The sequence below is a fragment of the Ascidia mentula genome, chromosome 3, assembly GCF_947561715.1.
Source record: "Ascidia mentula chromosome 3, kaAscMent1.1, whole genome shotgun sequence".
NCBI lineage: Eukaryota > Metazoa > Chordata > Ascidiacea > Phlebobranchia > Ascidiidae > Ascidia > Ascidia mentula.
The window spans coordinates 17912042-17930813 of NC_138568.1; the positions used below are offsets into that span (position 1 = coordinate 17912042).

The following is an 18772-nucleotide window of genomic DNA, read 5'->3' on the forward strand; positions in this document are numbered from 1 at the left end:
ACACATGTCACAGTTATTCTAAACTAAATTTAACCCATTATGTCAGAAGCAAGTCATAATTTTATTGACAATAGAACTCACAACACCTGCCATTTAAGTTACAGGTCTACCAACTAACATTTCGGACATATAGCATGGTATCCCAAATCATTACTTCATTATACACCTGTGACTCACAACAAACTGTTTACTTACTAATAAATTTACACTTCTACAAAATTCTAATACAAACATAGAATGGCTGATATGTTCTCACCACCAGCAAATACAATAGGATAAATCTTAAATATTGCATCATAGAAACAAAATTCACAGGTCATAAAACAGTATTTGGAAAACAATTTTTAAATGGTAAAATAGTACCAAAACCATTTGAGAACAAAAAAAGTCTAAGAATCACTGCAACAATTTTGATCTAACTGTGTATATACTGTTTGCAATACATCATATTGATTTTTCTGCTATATTATAGACTGTGTAACTGTTGCGCGTGCAAACCCCTTGCCTTACATGGTAAACAGTGCTCAAAGCAAACTGATTCAAAATCACCAAGCTATTCAGATATAAGGTTGTTGCATAGACAGTAAATTTATATATTAATTGATGGTAACTGTATGAGAAGCAACACAAGCTTGTTTATGTAAGCAAGGGCTTCCTAAACTTGGGGGTGCCCCTCTATGGGGACAGTGGAAGGCTGGCAATGTGGGAGCCAAAAATTATCAGAATATTCGTCTAGCGACGAAATCAGTAAATCTATTTATAACTATACCTGCGTGCAGAGACCTTCGCAAAAGTTTGATCAATGCTTGTCAGTAACACACAACTACGAATGCTCATCTTAAAGTCTATTTAGTCAAAATGGTTAGTGTTATGCGATAATGATCATTATGTTGAGCATAGGGGTTTAGTTTTTCATATTTCCATGGGGCGGCAACATTCTGACATCAACAGAAATCTCGAAAAAGTTTCTAAACTTCAATACATAGTTAATTTGGTAGAGGGATACTGTAAGCATGATTAGCCAAGACCATATGTTTAAACCTCAACAGGATTGTGCCTAAAATTTGAAAACTGAACAGATTTGGCTTTTATTTGTAATGGGTAAAAAGCACAACATAGCAAAAAAATCGAACACAATTTTTCTATGTTCTAAGGACAGTCCTATCACAACCCAACTCCTATGAACCAATGTATATTCTATGAACCATGTAAAAATTATGGCAGCTGCATTAAGACAGTCAATAGTTATGCAAAGACTTACCAAAAAGTTTAATGTATTATGCCAGGTATAAACATATCTTAGGGGGGGCTACCATTAACCAATTTTGCTGCTATTATGGTCAGAAAGGTTAAGACCTTCATTGACTTGTGGGACCAATGGAGAAAAAAACAAAATGGTGTCTAATGCCTTAAACTTGGACTAAAATAAGTTAAATCTGAAAGATATTATGCTTTGTAACTACTGGTTTCATTTGATTTTCAAAATTTATGTGCTGCATCTGCATTTATTTACAGCAAATTAACTTTATTTGTTAATTAAATATTTAATAAAAATTATTTGTTGTTCGATAATTTGGAAAACTTTAATTTGTTAACAGTGTGTGACTCGCAACAAACTGTTCATTTACTAATTAATTTACACTTCTTCAAAATTCAAATACACACATAGAATGGCTGATATGGGGATGACCCTCCAAGGGGCCAGTGAAAGGTTGGCAACGTGGGAGCCAAAAATTATCGGAATATTCGTCTAGCGACGAAATCAGTGAATCTATTCATAACTATACCTGCGTGCAGAGACCTTCTCAAAAGTTTTATGGGATAATGAACATTATGTTGAGCATAAGGGGCTAGTTTTCACATTTCCAGAGGGTAACAACATTGTGACATCATCAGAAATCTCAAAGAAGTCTCTGAACCTTAATGAATGAGGCATATTTGCTGAAAGGACGGTGTTTGTGATAAGTAGTCAAGGCAGTTGTGTGACAAACTGACAAACTGACCAATTGGCATGACATACTGCGAAGCTGGCATGGCAACAAAACGAATTCATGCATGTAAGCCAACTTTTCTAAAACTAGGTCAACATATTTCACTTTATTATTGTTCGTTGGCACTATTTGTTGGGATGTATATGAGGTAAACGTTGAAAAGGAGGCAAAACATTTAAAATATGCAAGAATTGTGGTGGTAGAAATCATATATATAATGGTGGCCTGAAAAGTTGTGCACTGGACACCAGTGTATTTAGACCATAACATACACCACAAAACAGTTCCTTTAGCTGATTCGGTAGAGGGGATATACTGTGGGCATGATTAGCCAAGATGGTATATTTAAAACTCACCAGGCATTTACCTAGAGTTGGACAACCAAAACAATTTGTTTTTGCCTAGTAATGGAAAATAATCGAACATAACAAAAAAAGATAGTTTTTCATGTTCTAAAGACAGTCCTCTCACAGCCCAACTCCTATGAACCAATGTATATTCTATGAACCCATGTAAAAACTATGGCAGCTGCATTATGACAGTCAACAGTTTTGTACACATATTCCAAAAAAGCTTAATGTCTTATGTCAGGTACAAACATCCCTGAGGTGGACTATCATCAACTAATTTTGTTGCTATTGTGTAAAGAGGGGTGAAGACCTTTTTGACTTGCAGGACTAACAGATAAAAAAACAAATGTTAGGTTAAGCCTTAAAGTTGGACTAAAATAAGTTGAATCTCACAGAATTTTCGCTTTGTAACTACTGCTTTCATTTGCTTTTCAAAATTTTTATCCAAAGCAAAAACTTTTATTTGTTATATAAATATTTAATAAAAATTATTTGTTGTTTGATAATTTTGAAACCTTCAATTTGATAACAGCCCAAAATTTTAAATGATTAACTTTGATTTATAAACAAATCATTCTTGGAGTTAAACCAACACTGCAAAACTCCAAACCATTCAAATGACATATAGCTACAAAACCCGTTTGAAAAAATTCATTTACAAAATCTTACTACATTATAAGGGTGTATTGTTGAGACTTTTGTGTTTAGTCATAGCAAATCATTCGCACCTTTTCTTCTGTAGTGATTTTCAATAGTTCCCCCAATGGATGGTACCTCTTCTAAGAACATGGACGTAATATTAGAAAATAAAGATAAAATAACAAAGTATTTAGCAAAAAAACAAACGGGATGTAAACAATGTACGTTTTCATTGATAATTTTTTTTTCAATTTTAAATTATTGGACTGTGGCGATGTTTATTTAAGCAACAACCAATAAGGCTGACTGGCATTTCAACCAGCAGCACAAAATGAGATGCCTGTAGAAAAAGGCAATCAACACACGTCACAGTTTTCAAAACTAAATTTCATCGCAGAAGCAAGTCATAATTGTATTGACAACAGAACTCACAACACTTGCCATTTAAGTTACAGGTCTACCAACTAACATATTAGACCATATAACATGGTACCCCAAATCATTTCTTTCAGTATACACCTGAGACAACAACATGTCCATTTACTAATTGATTTACACTTCTACAAAAATCTTAGACACGCATAGAATGGATGATATGATCTCACCACCAGCAACTACTATGGGATGCATCTTAAATATTACATCATAGAAGCAAACTTCACAGGTAATAAAAAAATAATTGGAAAACATTTTTTTCTGGTAAAATAGTACCACAACCATTTAAGACTAAAACAGTCTAACAATCACTGCAACAATTTTAATGTATCTGTTTACAAGTTTCTTTTCAGGATAAATAAATGACTAACCAAGAAGCTATTGTAGTTTGCCTTGTAAACTGTTTGTTTTATAATTTTGAAAACCCTAATTTGACAACAGCCCTTAATTTAATTCATTAACTTTGATTTATAAATAAATTACTTTGGATACTGAACCAAAATCAAAACATTTAAATTACATCTTGCTACAACAACCATTTGAAAAATTGCAATTAAAAAAATCTTACTACATAATAAAGGCTTATTGTTGATACTTTTGTGTTTAATCATAGCAAATCATTAGCACCTCTTCTACTCCGGAGATTTTGAATTGTGGTTCCATGATTTTTTGTTGAGATTCCTCCATTCCACGTTGGTAAATCTTGAAACAAAAGTTTATTGAGAACAGGAATGGAATATTAGATAATAAAGATAAAATAACAAAAAAAAGCAAAAAAAACATAGGGAATGGAGACAATGTAAACTTTTTTATTAATCAAGCATTTTTGATTTCAAATTATTAGACTGTGGCGATGTTTATTTTTGTGCCACCAAAAATGCTTACTGGGCACTTCAACCAGAAGGACAAAATGAGACATGTAGAAAAAGGCAATCGACACATGTCACAGTTATTCTAAACTAAATTTAACCCATTATGTCAGAAGCAAGTCATAATTTTATTGACAATAGAACTCACAACACCTGCCATTTAAGTTACAGGTCTACCAACTAACATTTCGGACATATAGCATGGTATCCCAAATCATTACTTCATTATACACCTGTGACTCACAACAAACTGTTTACTTACTAATAAATTTACACTTCTACAAAATTCTAATACAAACATAGAGTGGCTGATATGATCTCACCACCAGCAAATACAATAGGATAAATCTTAAATATTGCATCATAGAAACAAAATTCACAGGTCATAAAACAGTATTTGGAAAACAATTTTTAAATGGTAAAATAGTACCAAAACCATTTGAGAACAAAAAAAGTCTAAGAATCACTGCAACAATTTTGATCTAACTGTGTATATACTGTTTGCAATACATCATATTGATTTTTCTGCTATATTATAGACTGTGTAACTGTTGCGCGTGCAAACCCCTTGCCTTACATGGTAAACAGTGCTCAAAGCAAACTGATTCAAAATCACCAAGCTATTCAGATATAAGGTTGTTGCATAGACAGTAAATTTATATATTAATTGATGGTAACTGTATGAGAAGCAACACAAGCTTGTTTATGTAAGCAAGGGCTTCCTAAACTTGGGGGTGCCCCTCTATGGGGACAGTGGAAGGCTGGCAATGTGGGAGCCAAAAATTATCAGAATATTCGTCTAGCGACGAAATCAGTAAATCTATTTATAACTATACCTGCGTGCAGAGACCTTCGCAAAAGTTTGATCAATGCTTGTCAGTAACACACAACTACGAATGCTCATCTTAAAGTCTATTTAGTCAAAATGGTTAGTGTTATGCGATAATGATCATTATGTTGAGCATAGGGGTTTAGTTTTTCATATTTCCATGGGGCGGCAACATTCTGACATCAACAGAAATCTCGAAAAAGTTTCTAAACTTCAATACATAGTTAATTTGGTAGAGGGATACTGTAAGCATGATTAGCCAAGACCATATGTTTAAACCTCAACAGGATTGTGCCTAAAATTTGAAAACTGAACAGATTTGGCTTTTATTTGTAATGGGTAAAAAGCACAACATAGCAAAAAAATCGAACACAATTTTTCTATGTTCTAAGGACAGTCCTATCACAACCCAACTCCTATGAACCAATGTATATTCTATGAACCATGTAAAAATTATGGCAGCTGCATTAAGACAGTCAATAGTTATGCAAAGACTTACCAAAAAGTTTAATGTATTATGCCAGGTATAAACATATCTTAGGGGGCTACCATTAACCAATTTTGCTGCTATTATGGTCAGAAAGGTTAAGACCTTCATTGACTTGTGGGACCAATGGAGAAAAAAACAAAATGGTGTCTAATGCCTTAAACTTGGACTAAAATAAGTTAAATCTGAAAGATATTATGCTTTGTAACTACTGGTTTCATTTGATTTTCAAAATTTATGTGCTGCATCTGCATTTATTTACAGCAAATTAACTTTATTTGTTAATTAAATATTTAATAAAAATTATTTGTTGTTCGATAATTTGGAAAACTTTAATTTGTTAACAGTGTGTGACTCGCAACAAACTGTTCACTTACTAATTAATTTACACTTCTTCAAAATTCTAATACACACATAGAATGGCTGATATGGGGGTGACCCTCCAAGGGGCCAGTGAAAGGTTGGCTACGTGGGAGCCAAAAATTATCGGAATATTCGTCTAGCGACGAAATCAGTGAATCTATTCATAACTATACCTGCGTGCAGAGACCTTCTCAAAAGTTTTATGGGATAATGAACATTATGTTGAGCATAAGGGGCTAGTTTTCACATTTCCAGAGGGTAACAACATTGTGACATCATCAGAAATCTCAAAGAAGTCTCTGAACCTTAATGAATGAGGCATATTTGCTGAAAGGACGGTGTTTGTGATAAGTAGTCAAGGCAGTTGTGTTACAAACTGACAAACTGACCAATTGGCATGACATACTGCGAAGCTGGCATGGCAACAAAACGAATTCATGCATGTAAGCCAACTTTTCTAAAACTAGGTCAACATATTTCACTTTATTATTGTTCGTTGGCACTATTTGTTGGGATGTATATGAGGTAAACATTGAAAAGGAGGCAAAACATTTAAAATATGCAAGAATTGTGGTGGTAGAAATCATATATATAATGGTGGCCTGAAAAGTTGTGCACTGGACACCAGTGTATTTAGACCATAACATACACCACAAAACAGTTCCTTTAGCTGATTCGGTAGAGGGGTTATACTGTGGGCATGATTAGCCAAGATGGTATATTTAAAACTCACCAGGCATTTACCTAGAGTTGGACAACCAAAACAATTTGTTTTTGCCTAGTAATGGAAAATAATCGAACATAACAAAAAAAAAGATAGTTTTTCATGTTCTAAAGACAGTCCTCTCACAGCCCAACTCCTATGAACCAATGTATATTCTATGAACCCATGTAAAAACTATGGCAGCTGCATTATGACAGTCAACAGTTTTGTACACATATTCCAAAAAAGCTTAATGTCTTATGTCAGGTACAAACATCCCTGAGGTGGACTATCATCAACTAATTTTGTTGCTATTGTGTAAAGAGGGGTGAAGACCTTTTTGACTTGCAGGACTAACAGATAAAAAAACAAATGTTAGGTTAAGCCTTAAAGTTGGACTAAAATAAGTTGAATCTCACAGAATTTTCGCTTTGTAACTACTGCTTTCATTTGCTTTTCAAAATTTTTATCCAAAGCAAAAACTTTTATTTGTTATATAAATATTTAATAAAAATTATTTGTTGTTTGATAATTTTGAAACCTTCAATTTGATAACAGCCCAAAATTTTAAATGATTAACTTTGATTTATAAACAAATCATTCTTGGAGTTAAACCAACACTGCAAAACTCCAAACCATTCAAATGACATATAGCTACAAAAACCGTTTGAAAAAATTCATTTACAAAATCTTACTACATTATAAGGGTGTATTGTTGAGACTTTTGTGTTTAGTCATAGCAAATCATTCGCACCTTTTCTTCTGTAGTGATTTTCAATAGTTCCCCCAATGGATGGTACCTCTTCTAAGAACATGGACGTAATATTAGAAAATAAAGATAAAATAACAAAGTATTTAGCAAAAAAACAAACGGGATGTAAACAATGTACGTTTTCATTGATAATTTTTTTTTCAATTTTAAATTATTAGACTGTGGCGATGTTTATTTAAGCAACAACCAATAAGGCTGACTGGCATTTCAACCAGCAGCACAAAATGAGATGCCTGTAGAAAAAGGCAATCGACACATGTCACAGTTTTCAAAACTAAATTTCATCTCAGAAGCAAGTCATAATTGTATTGACAACAGAACTCACAACACTTGCCATTTAAGTTACAGGTCTACCAACTAACATATTAGACCATATAACATGGTACCCCAAATCATTTCTTTCAGTATACACCTGAGACAACAACATGTCCATTTACTAATTGATTTACACTTCTACAAAAATCTTAGACACGCATAGAATGGATGATATGATCTCACCACCAGCAACTACTATGGGATGCATCTTAAATATTACATCATAGAAGCAAACTTCACAGGTAATAAAAAAATAATTGGAAAACATTTTTTTCTGGTAAAATAGTACCACAACCATTTAAGACTAAAACAGTCTAACAATCACTGCAACAATTTTAATGTATCTGTGTATATACTGTTTGTCGTACATAATGTTGATCTTTCTGCTATATTATAGACTGTGTAATTGTTGTACTCTCAGACCCATTGTTTTATAGGGTATAGAGTGGTCAAAGCAAACCGATTCAAAATCACCAAGCCTATTAGATATAAGGTTGTTGCATAGACAATAAAGTAATATAATAAATTATGGAAACTGTATGAGAAGCAACACAAGCTTGTTTATTTAAGGAAGGGCTTCCTAAACTTGGGGGTGCCCCTCAATGGGGACAGTGGAAGGTTGGAAAGTGGGTGGCTGGGGCAAAAGTTTTCTGGATAATCGTCTAGCAACCCAATCAGCAAATCTATCCATAAGTATACCTTTGTGCAGAAACCTTCTGATAAGTTTAACCAATGTTTGTCAGTAACAAGTGCTCATATTAATGTAAATTTAAGCACAATGGTAACTGTGATGCGATAATGGTCATTATGTTGAGCATAGGTACTTAGTTTTCATATTTTAGCAATATTGTGACATCATCAGAAATCTCAAAAATGTCTCTATATATGAATATATAAAGTGTGTCCGTAAAGTTGTGCACTGGTCACCAGTGTATTTTGATCATAATGTATGCCACAAAACAGCTAAGCTGTCATAGTTGATTTGGTATAGGGGTTATATTGTGGGTCTGATTAGAAAAGGCCATACGTTTAAACCTCACCAGGTATTTACCCAAAATTGAACAACTAAAATAGTTTATTTTTTAATTAGTAACGGGGGAAAAAGCACAACATGGCGATGAAATGAACATAATTTTTCAATATTTTTAAAACAGTCCTCTCACAGTAATCTGTGAATGTTCAGTTCCAACCACCCATTTTTTATAATTGGGGTCACTGTTTTCTGTTAGTGACTCGAAATTTTTAAAGCTTTTGGCTAGACCCAAATAAAAGAACGATAAAAACACTTTGTATTGGGGTCCCACAGAGTGTGATTGATACATGTGTTTAATCTAGGTTTGGGATTATTCAAATTAATCTCCCAAATAAGGGTGTTTTAGCATTAAACAAAAAAATATGCTGGAATTGGGGTGTTGGAGTTCATATATATGAAGGTCCCCCGGCTAGTTGTGCGTTGGGCACCAGTATATTTTGGCCACAATATACACCACAAAAGCCAAGTTACCATAGCTGATTCGGTAGAGGGCTATACAGTGGGCCGGATTAGCCAAGGTCACATATTTAAACCTCACCAGGCATTTACCTAAAATTGGAAAACTAAAGCAATTTCGTTTTTGCTTAGTAATGAAAAAAAATGTACAACATAAGAATGAAACAAACTTATCTTTTCTATGTTCTAAGGACAGTTGTCTCACAACCCAACACCCATGAACCAATGTATGTTCTATGTACCCATGTAAAAATTGTGGCAGCTGCATTAAGACAGTCAACAGTTTTGTAAATACTCCCCAAAAAAGCTTAATATCTTATGTTGGGTATAAGTATCCCTAAGGTGGACTACCATTAACTAATTTTGTTGCTATTGTGTACAGAAGGGATAAGACCTTCATTGAATTGCGGGACCAACGGGGAAAAAATGTTAGGGTTTGCATAACTGAGTTGGCATTGGCGTACCCGAGTTGGTGCTTGCTTTTCGATGAGTTTTGCTTTGGCCAACATAGCCGGGTGGCCACCTTCCATCACATGCAACCTGTTGCAGCCCGTTGCCAGGCACTCATGTAAAGGTAATTTCCTCACGATCCTACAACAGATGGTGATTCTTCATGAGGAAATCACCTTAACATGGGTGCCTGATTCCATAACCTTTATGGTTTTATGACTGCCCATGCCATTTTATTTTTTTATGTGGGTGCCTGACCCGCACAGTTCCTTTTTTACTCAAAAATTCACATGATTTGATTTGTTAAGTAAAGCTTGGACTAAACAATTTGAATCTGTAAGAATTTGCACTCTGCAACAACTGCTTTCATTTGCTCTTCAAAATTTTTGTGCTGCATCTGCACTTATTAACGGCAAATTAAATTAAAAAAATATAAAGAAAAATATTTGTTGTTTGATAATTTTGAAAACTTTAATTTAAAAACAGCCCTAATTTTGAATGATTAACTTTGATTAATAAACAAATGATTCTGGAAATTAAATCAACACACTAAAACTTCAGATCATTCATATTACATCTACAGCAGTGGTTCTTAACCTTTTTTCTATCACGCCCCCTTTTAGTAACGGAAACCCCCCAAACTGTAAAAATGTTTCATACCAAAAGCAATTGTGTTTTTGTCAATCTATGTAAATAAGCTAGCTAGCTAAACACTGCAACACGATATAAACATAATATGTATCAATTTAAGTTTGCCTATTTTAACTAAAAAATTACGGGAACAATAAACGGTTTGTGACGAAACAGATGAATCATTACAAAAGGTATTTTGTGACGCAATGGTTTTTTTGTGACGTAACAGTAACTTAACTGCACAGGCGGAATTTTTTATTTAAAGTAAGATTTTTGTTCTGAAACTGTAAGAAAAATATAACAGACAGAGTATGACATTAAAGTCACTACAAAAAATGAAGTTTTGGCATAGAGCTTGCGCCCCCCATGAGAATTGGTTGACGCTAAATATGAACATAATATTAGATAACAAAGATAAAATAACAAAAAAATCAGTCAAAAAAACAGGGAATGCAAACAATTTCAATTGTTTTAAATTATTAATTTTTTTATTTAAAATTACTAACAAGACTGGCTGGGCACTTCCACCAGCAGCACGAAATGACACACATGTAGAAAAAGCAAAAACATCCCCTAGAAGGGCTACCATCAACTAATTTTGCTACTGGGGGTGGGGGGGGGCTATGAATTTCCACTGTCATGTAAATTTCGTCAGTCAAGACACAATGATTGAAGGTTTGCTCACCTGTCGTGCACCTTGTGCTTTCATGACTGCAAGAATCTTCTTAACCAAGAAAATTTGTGGCTCCTAAAACAAAAAATATATTTTCTCTTCATAAAACAACAAGAATCTCTCTTAATATTGGCAATATTTATAATTTTAAACATTGAATTGCACAGGTTAAATGACTATTTTTTTATTTAAAATATTCAACATAAATTATAGTTTTCTAAAATAAAAAACTTTTTTTGGTTATATGGTTTTTCTATCTGCTTAACAAAATTTTATCAAAGTCATCAAAGCACAACACAAAATACAAAAGTAAATTTGAATCAATTCACTTAATTATTTGTTCGTTGGCACTATTTGTTGGGGCATACATAAAGTAAATGTTAAAATGCAGGCCAAATGTTAAAAATATGCTGGAATTTGAGTGGTAGAGATTGTATATACGAAGGTGCCCCAGCTAGTTGTGCACTGGGCACCAGTGTATTTTGACCACAATGTACACCACAAAACATCTAAGTTTCCGCAGCTAATTCAGTAGAGGGGTTATACTGTGGGCCTGATTAAGCAAGGTCATATATTTAAACCCCACCAGCCGTTTACCTAAAATTGGAAAACTAAAGCAATTCGGTTTTTGCCAAGTAATCGAAAAAAAGTATATACAACATAGTAATGAACCTATGTAAAAATTATGGCAGCTGCATTAAGACAGTCAACATTTTTGTAAAAACTTCCCAAAAAGCTTTATGTCTTATGTCCGGTATAAACATTACCACCTTTAAATAATTTTATTGCTATTTTGTATAAACTTGTGCTTAAATGTTGTTGTCCCTTAAATCAGTCTCTTTAATGTTTTACCTTTTCAATTTGAAAATGATCAGTGAGTTCGTGTCGTAGGTTTTTTCCTTACCCAGCAGCAAAACCTACTTGTTTGCAAACTAATTTCCTAGAGTACAGATGGTTATGGATGCTAAATTCAAAATTTCTGTATCAACTTAACCTTACTGGGTCAAAAAATATATTTAAAAAGCTATGAATACTAGCAGTTACTATTTGCAGTCATTTACTAGTTCATGATAGCAAACATGTCCTTGACGAAGTTATTTTAAATACATTACTTCTTGCAACACTGTGAAAACCTCGAACTGGAAATCCCTGGGGAAAATGGCTGGTGCCCCTCCTAAAAAGTCCCGTGGTAAATTGAAGGGCTTTCACTGAAAAAAAACAACCCGGGTAATACCCTGGTGGCACAATCGGGACTGAAAAACCATACAGGAGTATACTTTGGGATAACCATCAAAGGTTTTATCGGTACCCTCATTTTACCGTTAGCATGTAATGTTTCTTTGTGTTGTAATGTTTCGTTTACACAAAATGATTTGACTTTGTAATTTTACATAACCATTGCTTTTCAAACCCACACACGAAGTCCGAGATCTCAACAACTTCCAAGATTAATGCAACTTTAGCCTACTCAACGATAATCGGCGACTGCTCACCAGTGGTGATCTGCGTTTTTGTTCGGCGTCGATGCCATTTTTTTTAAATTGAAAGACACGTTTGCAATGTCAGGCGGCGTAAAGGCTTACGGCCATCGATATATATATACGGTTATTGAGATTACATAAAATAATGAATTCGACAGAATTAATAAAAATGTCGATGTGAAATCAAAACCCAAAGCCGATTTGCACATATGTCGGATAGACACGAAGCGATTAAAATAACATGTGCGCACGTACGCGAACTAATCAAATTGCACAATTTAACACAAAATGAATTTAATAATAAAGTTTTACTGCACACAAAACCATAAAAGCTTGTTGAAAGTACCAAGTTGTTTGTAGTAATTGAGTACCGCACTATGTTGAGATTAGCAAAGCAATCGGCCAAATAATCAAGGTATTAGCACTTGTGAAATGGTTGTAATTTTTTGGTATAAGTTATCGTTTTGATCAGAGTAGGCTTCAACTTTCATAGTTATAAACTGATCGTCCATCTCAAAAACACAGCGTGGACGTCCAATCAATCCGTTTGGAATACCTAGTTTGAATCACTCGAGTGATTTTTATGACCTGCTTCGGCCAAATGAACAATCACAAACAAAGAGAGGTCATAAACAAACAACCATCGGCTTGCTTACTTGAACTCACTGCAATCCAGCAAAAGTACCCGACTGCTCCGTGAGCAGTGAATGCCTCAACCGAGCACTGGCCGTTTGTTACCGGTTTAGCTTCATCACTGAGCAACACAACAGCTCATCATAATTGTTTACTCAGCTGGATTAATTAGTAGTGCGTCAGGTTTCGTAAATTGTACTACTGGTTGGTTTTAATAATATTTGCAAAAGTTTCTTTTGGTTGAAGTTGCTTGGTAGTTTATGGACTCAAAGTAGTATTTATATATAGCAGCGTCAAAAAGTAAACATATTGTTTGCCCCTTTTTCTTGTAATATGGCCTGTTGATTTACGTTAAACTGTACAAAGGTTCAACAAATCAACAAATGAACCAAAAGGGGTTGATTCTTTATCCCAACAATCCAACAAAAAAATTAACAAAAAAATAAACAGGCGTTTATGAGGTCGCAACCGCGATACAAGAAAATGTAGCTGTTATGCCGACTACAAATACTTAATAATAAACTCAAATAAACTGTTTGTTTCTCCGCAATGTCGTGACCGCAAAATTGATTTCGTGATATATTTTCCGATGTAGTTGTGTCACAAACCCTGATGACCTAATCAGCTCGGTTCAGAAAAAAGTTTGATCTTACACTACAACCATTAATTTCTTCAAATATAACATTGTAATGTCACCGTCACATTAGATGCAGGTATCATATGTATTTGGTTTCCTGGAATGCCTCCCCTGTGATATTACGTGTTTTTTAATGCATGGATAAAGTGCTCGGAACTGTCGGTCTGAATCAGTATGTGGACGATTTCTTTTTCCGACTCGAACCACCAGGTTTTCGTGCTTGGAGTGCGACAACGCCGCGTTACGAGGTTATTTTGAATAAAGAGCAATCTCAGCTATCACATATAACTCAATTACAGGCCAGGTGTGATGCCAGTCGCCCGTTAGCCATTGTAATTATAAAGGAGCCGTGCATTACTGGGTAAGTGGCGCTGGCAAATATGTTGTTATATGGCCATTATGATTTGCAGCATGTCGCCAAGTTTATTCAACGCTTCACTAGCTATTAACGACTTACACTGTGCCACGTTTCGGTCCACAGTTCACAAACATTCGGCTGAAACTTTTCTGTTGCGGGATACAGACCATATTAAAGCTTTAATAGGCTCGTTTTCATGCGAAGGATCAATGATTTTTTGATAAAAATTTAGCCCACTGTTGATGTCCGAATTTGTTTGTGCCAATAAAGTTCTCTGTAAACCACGGTTTCAAAATGAATCATGCATGATTAAGGACTATATGTTATGTAGTTAGCCTAAATATAACCGTAAGCCCCTTTCGTTGCAGTGTGTAGGATGCGCAAAACAACGGGGATCTGATACCAATACAAATCATAGCTTCTTTTTGGTGTTGGACAGTGAACTTGCAAGTCGCATAAATTCTTTCGTAAGTTGCAAAATGCAGTACGAGTGGTAGAACATTACATCGCATAAAAACGAGCGTATTTGTATTTATCGTGTGACACATTCGCCACCTCATTAGCGCGCGTTTTGTGTGTTTTTTTCTTGTGAGGCTTTTGGGTTAAAGAATCAACCGCTAATTACCTTTGTGTGGTTTAGTGCAAGTCAACAGGCCATACTGCAATAGAACAGGGTAAACAATACATTGTGTTTCTAAAGCTGTGCGTATGAATCGTAAAACAACGCTTTAAATAATTGAAACGAAACAGCGCCGGGAAAAGCAGAGGGGTAGTTGGTCAATGACCGTGTCTGTGTCCCAATTAGAAACAATTCTGGCTTATTTGGTCAAGGTCGCTTAGTACTATTTTGAGTAAATTCGACGCAAGTTTGTACTTATGACGGTATTGGTTGGTAATGGGACTACCCTTTTAGAAATGCAAACATAATTCCCAAAAATGACATTTATTAATCTCGTTTGCTCAATACCACATTAAAGGCTTTGGGAGAATAAAACAAAGTTGTGTAGGATTCATCAAGCGAAGGCAGAGACTGGTCGTGGGGAGCTGTTATAACAAAAGAATGAAAAAGTTTAGAGAAAACCACAAGCAGTTCAAGTCTAGCGAGTTGTTCTCCAACACATGAACGGGGACCGATTCCGAATGAGGATATTGTTTTACGATGATCAAAACTGCCGTCGTCGCGCAGGAATCGACCCGGACGGAAAACCTCCGGATCTGACCACGTGGTGGCGTCGTGGTGTGCGGCGAAAATGTTTGAAAATACCTGCAAAAATGCAGAACTGTCAATAAAAACTATGACTTAAACTTGTTCAGTAATGTTGTAAAAAACGATGCTACAGAATGTATGCCTGCAATCCAGTACCGATTTTTCCGCGACAAAACCAACTGAGAAGCACAACACCAGATCGTCTCATAACTAACTAATGTACAAACTTACGTCGAATTTACTCTACCATTAGTGTGAAAATAGTACTAAACGACTTTTCAGATACCGACACGGTCATTGACCAACCATGTTTTTTCAGTGCAGCCATATCAGATCATTTTAATAAACTTTTAATTTTAGAATAATAAAAAAAAACCAATGAATCAAAAACACTGGAATGCTTTGACCTATGAGAATAGTTTACCAAATTGCACTGGTTGTTTTTTAGTAACAATGAGTAACTAACAACAACATACAGTTGTGTTTTTCGGAATGACGTAACCATCGACTTCAATCGTTTCGTTTGTTTTATGAGGAACACTGAACGGCCCACTCGGGCGATAGCGAAGAACTTCGTTCATGAATGAATTCAAGTGAGGCATTTCCCATTTCATCGACGCGCTTACATCATTGTTACCTGTCAATAAAATATATTGGAGATTCGTTACCACAGCAACTGAACGTCACAGCCACGTGATAAGGTCGAGAGAAAAGGAATTTATTGAAACAAAAAATAAAAAAGGAAATAAATGAAAAAAATTTTACCAAGACAGGCAGCAATCTCCCTTGCCATGTCCTCATCAAGATGGGGATTGTGAAGAAGGGAAAGAATGCCCCAGGACAGAGTGGCGGCTGTGGTTTCGGTGCCAGCGATAAACAAACTTCGACAATACATGATGAGTTGTTTCAACTAAAAACATTTTCATCTCCATCGATAAAGTGTAAATATTTGTAATGTTTATTGATTAATCAGCGTATGCATGTCAAGAGCATTTCAGCAATGAATATATGGGAGTCATAGGCTAGATGATTTCAACGTTTTTTATGTAGGCATTGTATTGAACATGGACGATAAAAGTTTGTCCGAACTGGGAAAAGTTGTATTTAGAAACGTGTGCAGTATATAGTAAACTGGATTCTCTTAAAAACAGTTGATTCAATTAAGCTTTTCAACCTTAATTATTCCAGAAACATGAACATTCAATGATGTATGAACACAGCACGTAGCTGTCATGACCCTATACAGACAACAGGAAGAGCAAACAGGAATGACATAGAGTAATTGTAAACAATAAAAACGCTAGTTGAGGCTACAACACCAGTTAGAAAACACATACTGTAAAGCTATTATTTTTCTTTGTTTGTTCTTGCCCTTGTTGATGAAGAAACTCATCAATAAAATCTTTTCGATGATCTGGGTTGAAATGGGACTGGTGGTCCTCAATAATTTGTACAAATGCATCTAAAATAAAAAAATAAACAAATAAGACATGAAAAATGGTTGCCAGCAAAATCAAGTGATAGGTATCAGTAAAGTGCTCGATATATTCATGTTAGATATGAGAATTAATAACCTCACCTCCAAAAAAGGGGAACATGTCATTACTCTGAGAAAGCGTAATTGTGTCATAAGAAAAATATAAAGTCCAGGAAATGTCCTGCATGTGTTACTTACCATACACATCCTGCTGCATTTTCATGTACTTTTTGCATACTGTTGAAAATGGAGGGAAGTGCCGAAATGCATTGAAAAACACACAGAGCAAAAGGATCCTATCTTGTTGGTTACTTTTCTCCCTAAACAAAGAACCATCTTTAAAAATATAAAATTTTTGAAATTGAGAGTGAATGTTACATTAAAGTTGTAATGTTGGTCTCTGATTCATCATCATATTGGAACCTCATGCTGAACACAAACCTGGCCACAACATTACTTGTAAACTGTTTGAAATAAACCTGGATATAACAATCACAGATTAGTATCTTCTATTGCCATTCAACAAGAGAATGTGGGATACTAACATCTAAGTTGATTGGGGTTCCAACTTTTGTCTTAAGAAACTCCATGAATAAATTTGCCTCTTCATTGACAGCCTCATACATTGATTTTCCACCAAACAAGTTTCTACAAAAAGATGTAAGTGTTGCAATGTTTTACTTTTTAATACTTTATTCATTAAATATAAATACTCAATGCTTAAATTTTAAACATTATAGTAGTAAGGAAGTACTGGATCTTAATTTTTTTTACATGTTATTTAAGTATTTTAGCAGCAAAATTAAGTTTGGGACATCATCCGACCTTAATTATTTTATATCTGTCAACTTCGAAAGCAAAAATGGAATTGATAAAATACAATGCACCCTTTTAATGATTTAAATCCAAAGTTTTTCTGTATTTTAAACTCTTCGCTGTAATTCTTTGATGTAATTCCATAATTTCCATCCACTTCATTGAAAAAGCCTTCCAAGGGACGCCCAGAAGAAGATAATGAATGTTTAACAAATACCTGGATGCATATATACATAATATCACAAATGGACAACAGGGCTAGACTGCCCCAAACAAGCTGATTGGCAGATTATTGCTGGAAACCAACAATGCTCTGAGAATAAACAGCCAGGCCCAAAGAAATCAATGTCATGACATGTTTCAACAAAAACTTAAGCAATCATCAGTAAAACATTATGGGCCATTTAGTTTATTCTTTCTGGCTATTCTCTAATTTACAAGTCAAACATGTTTAACGCATGTAAGCCAGTGTGTAAGTAACTGAGTATCAGCACTTACTTTGTAAATAGAGTTGGTATCATTCAGAAAAACAACATCCTCTCTTCCAAGTCGGGCTGACATTATCGGGGTGTACCATCGGTCACTCCATTCCTTTATTTTGCTATGCAAGTTTCCTTTCACAAATGGAAGTACCCCAACTATAGGCAGTCCCCGGGGTCCTGGTGGGAATTTAGGATGTGGTTTTTTCCACCAGAAATAGAACAGCAGACAAAGCAAAAGTAGAAGAAGCAAAAATGTGTAATTGAACATGCTATATCGATATTCTATAAATGTAAGTAATGCAATATAGCCTACATTTGTCTACTTATATTTTGCGTTGAAACAAGTGAGGCATTGTTCCGTGCAGAGCATGCACACTTTCGCCAAAGTTTTGTTAACTGGCGATTTCTTTTGTGAACTAACATCCTTCTGGTCGCACACTAAACCACAGCAGCTGCAGCCGTGCATACAGGAAATTATGATGTTTCAAAAAATTGTTAAAAGCGATCCGGGTGAGTAATCTGCTGTATCAGTATTGCTTTTGATCGTTGAAGTTATTCAAGCGAAGTGTACATAAACTATTACTGATTACATTGTCTGGTCCAAACACAAAGATTCTTTTTGTGTTGTTGTTTACGTTAACTGCAAGAATTCAACACGGGAAATTCCCTATCAAAAATCTACA

General features: G+C 34.8%; 2 protein-coding genes across 6 annotated transcripts in view; both read right to left on the reverse strand.

Annotated features, from left to right (window-relative positions):
- LOC145893801 (uncharacterized) overlaps positions 1 to 11977 on the reverse strand; it is a 29725-nt gene extending 17748 nt beyond the window's left edge. For 2 of the 5 annotated variants that reach the window (XM_082982146.1, XM_082982142.1), the window contains exons 1-5: positions 11851 to 11977; positions 11011 to 11073; positions 7421 to 7471; positions 4043 to 4117; positions 3070 to 3120 (exon numbers count right to left, since the gene is read on the reverse strand). In XM_082982146.1, the coding sequence (XP_082838272.1) occupies positions 3070 to 3120; positions 4043 to 4117; positions 7421 to 7471; positions 11011 to 11034 (201 nt within the window). In that variant the 5' untranslated portion in view covers positions 11035 to 11073; positions 11851 to 11977. The remainder of the gene's footprint in view (positions 1 to 3069; positions 3121 to 4042; positions 4118 to 7420; positions 7472 to 11010; positions 11074 to 11850) is intronic. The other 3 variants (XM_082982143.1, XM_082982145.1, XM_082982144.1) reach the window with 3 other exon arrangements.
- A 3076-nt stretch (positions 11978 to 15053) lies between these two features.
- LOC145895837 (cytochrome P450 2B9-like) lies at positions 15054 to 18651 on the reverse strand. Its single transcript, XM_082984617.1, has 9 exons — positions 18106 to 18651; positions 17679 to 17824; positions 17337 to 17439; positions 17170 to 17270; positions 16990 to 17111; positions 16652 to 16776; positions 16080 to 16224; positions 15791 to 15951; positions 15054 to 15371 (listed from the first exon to the last, which is right to left on the reverse strand). Exons 1-9 carry the CDS (start codon positions 18355 to 18357, stop codon positions 15054 to 15056), a joined length of 1473 nt encoding a protein of 490 aa, XP_082840743.1. The 5' UTR covers positions 18358 to 18651.
- Positions 18652 to 18772: the final 121 nt, after the last annotated feature.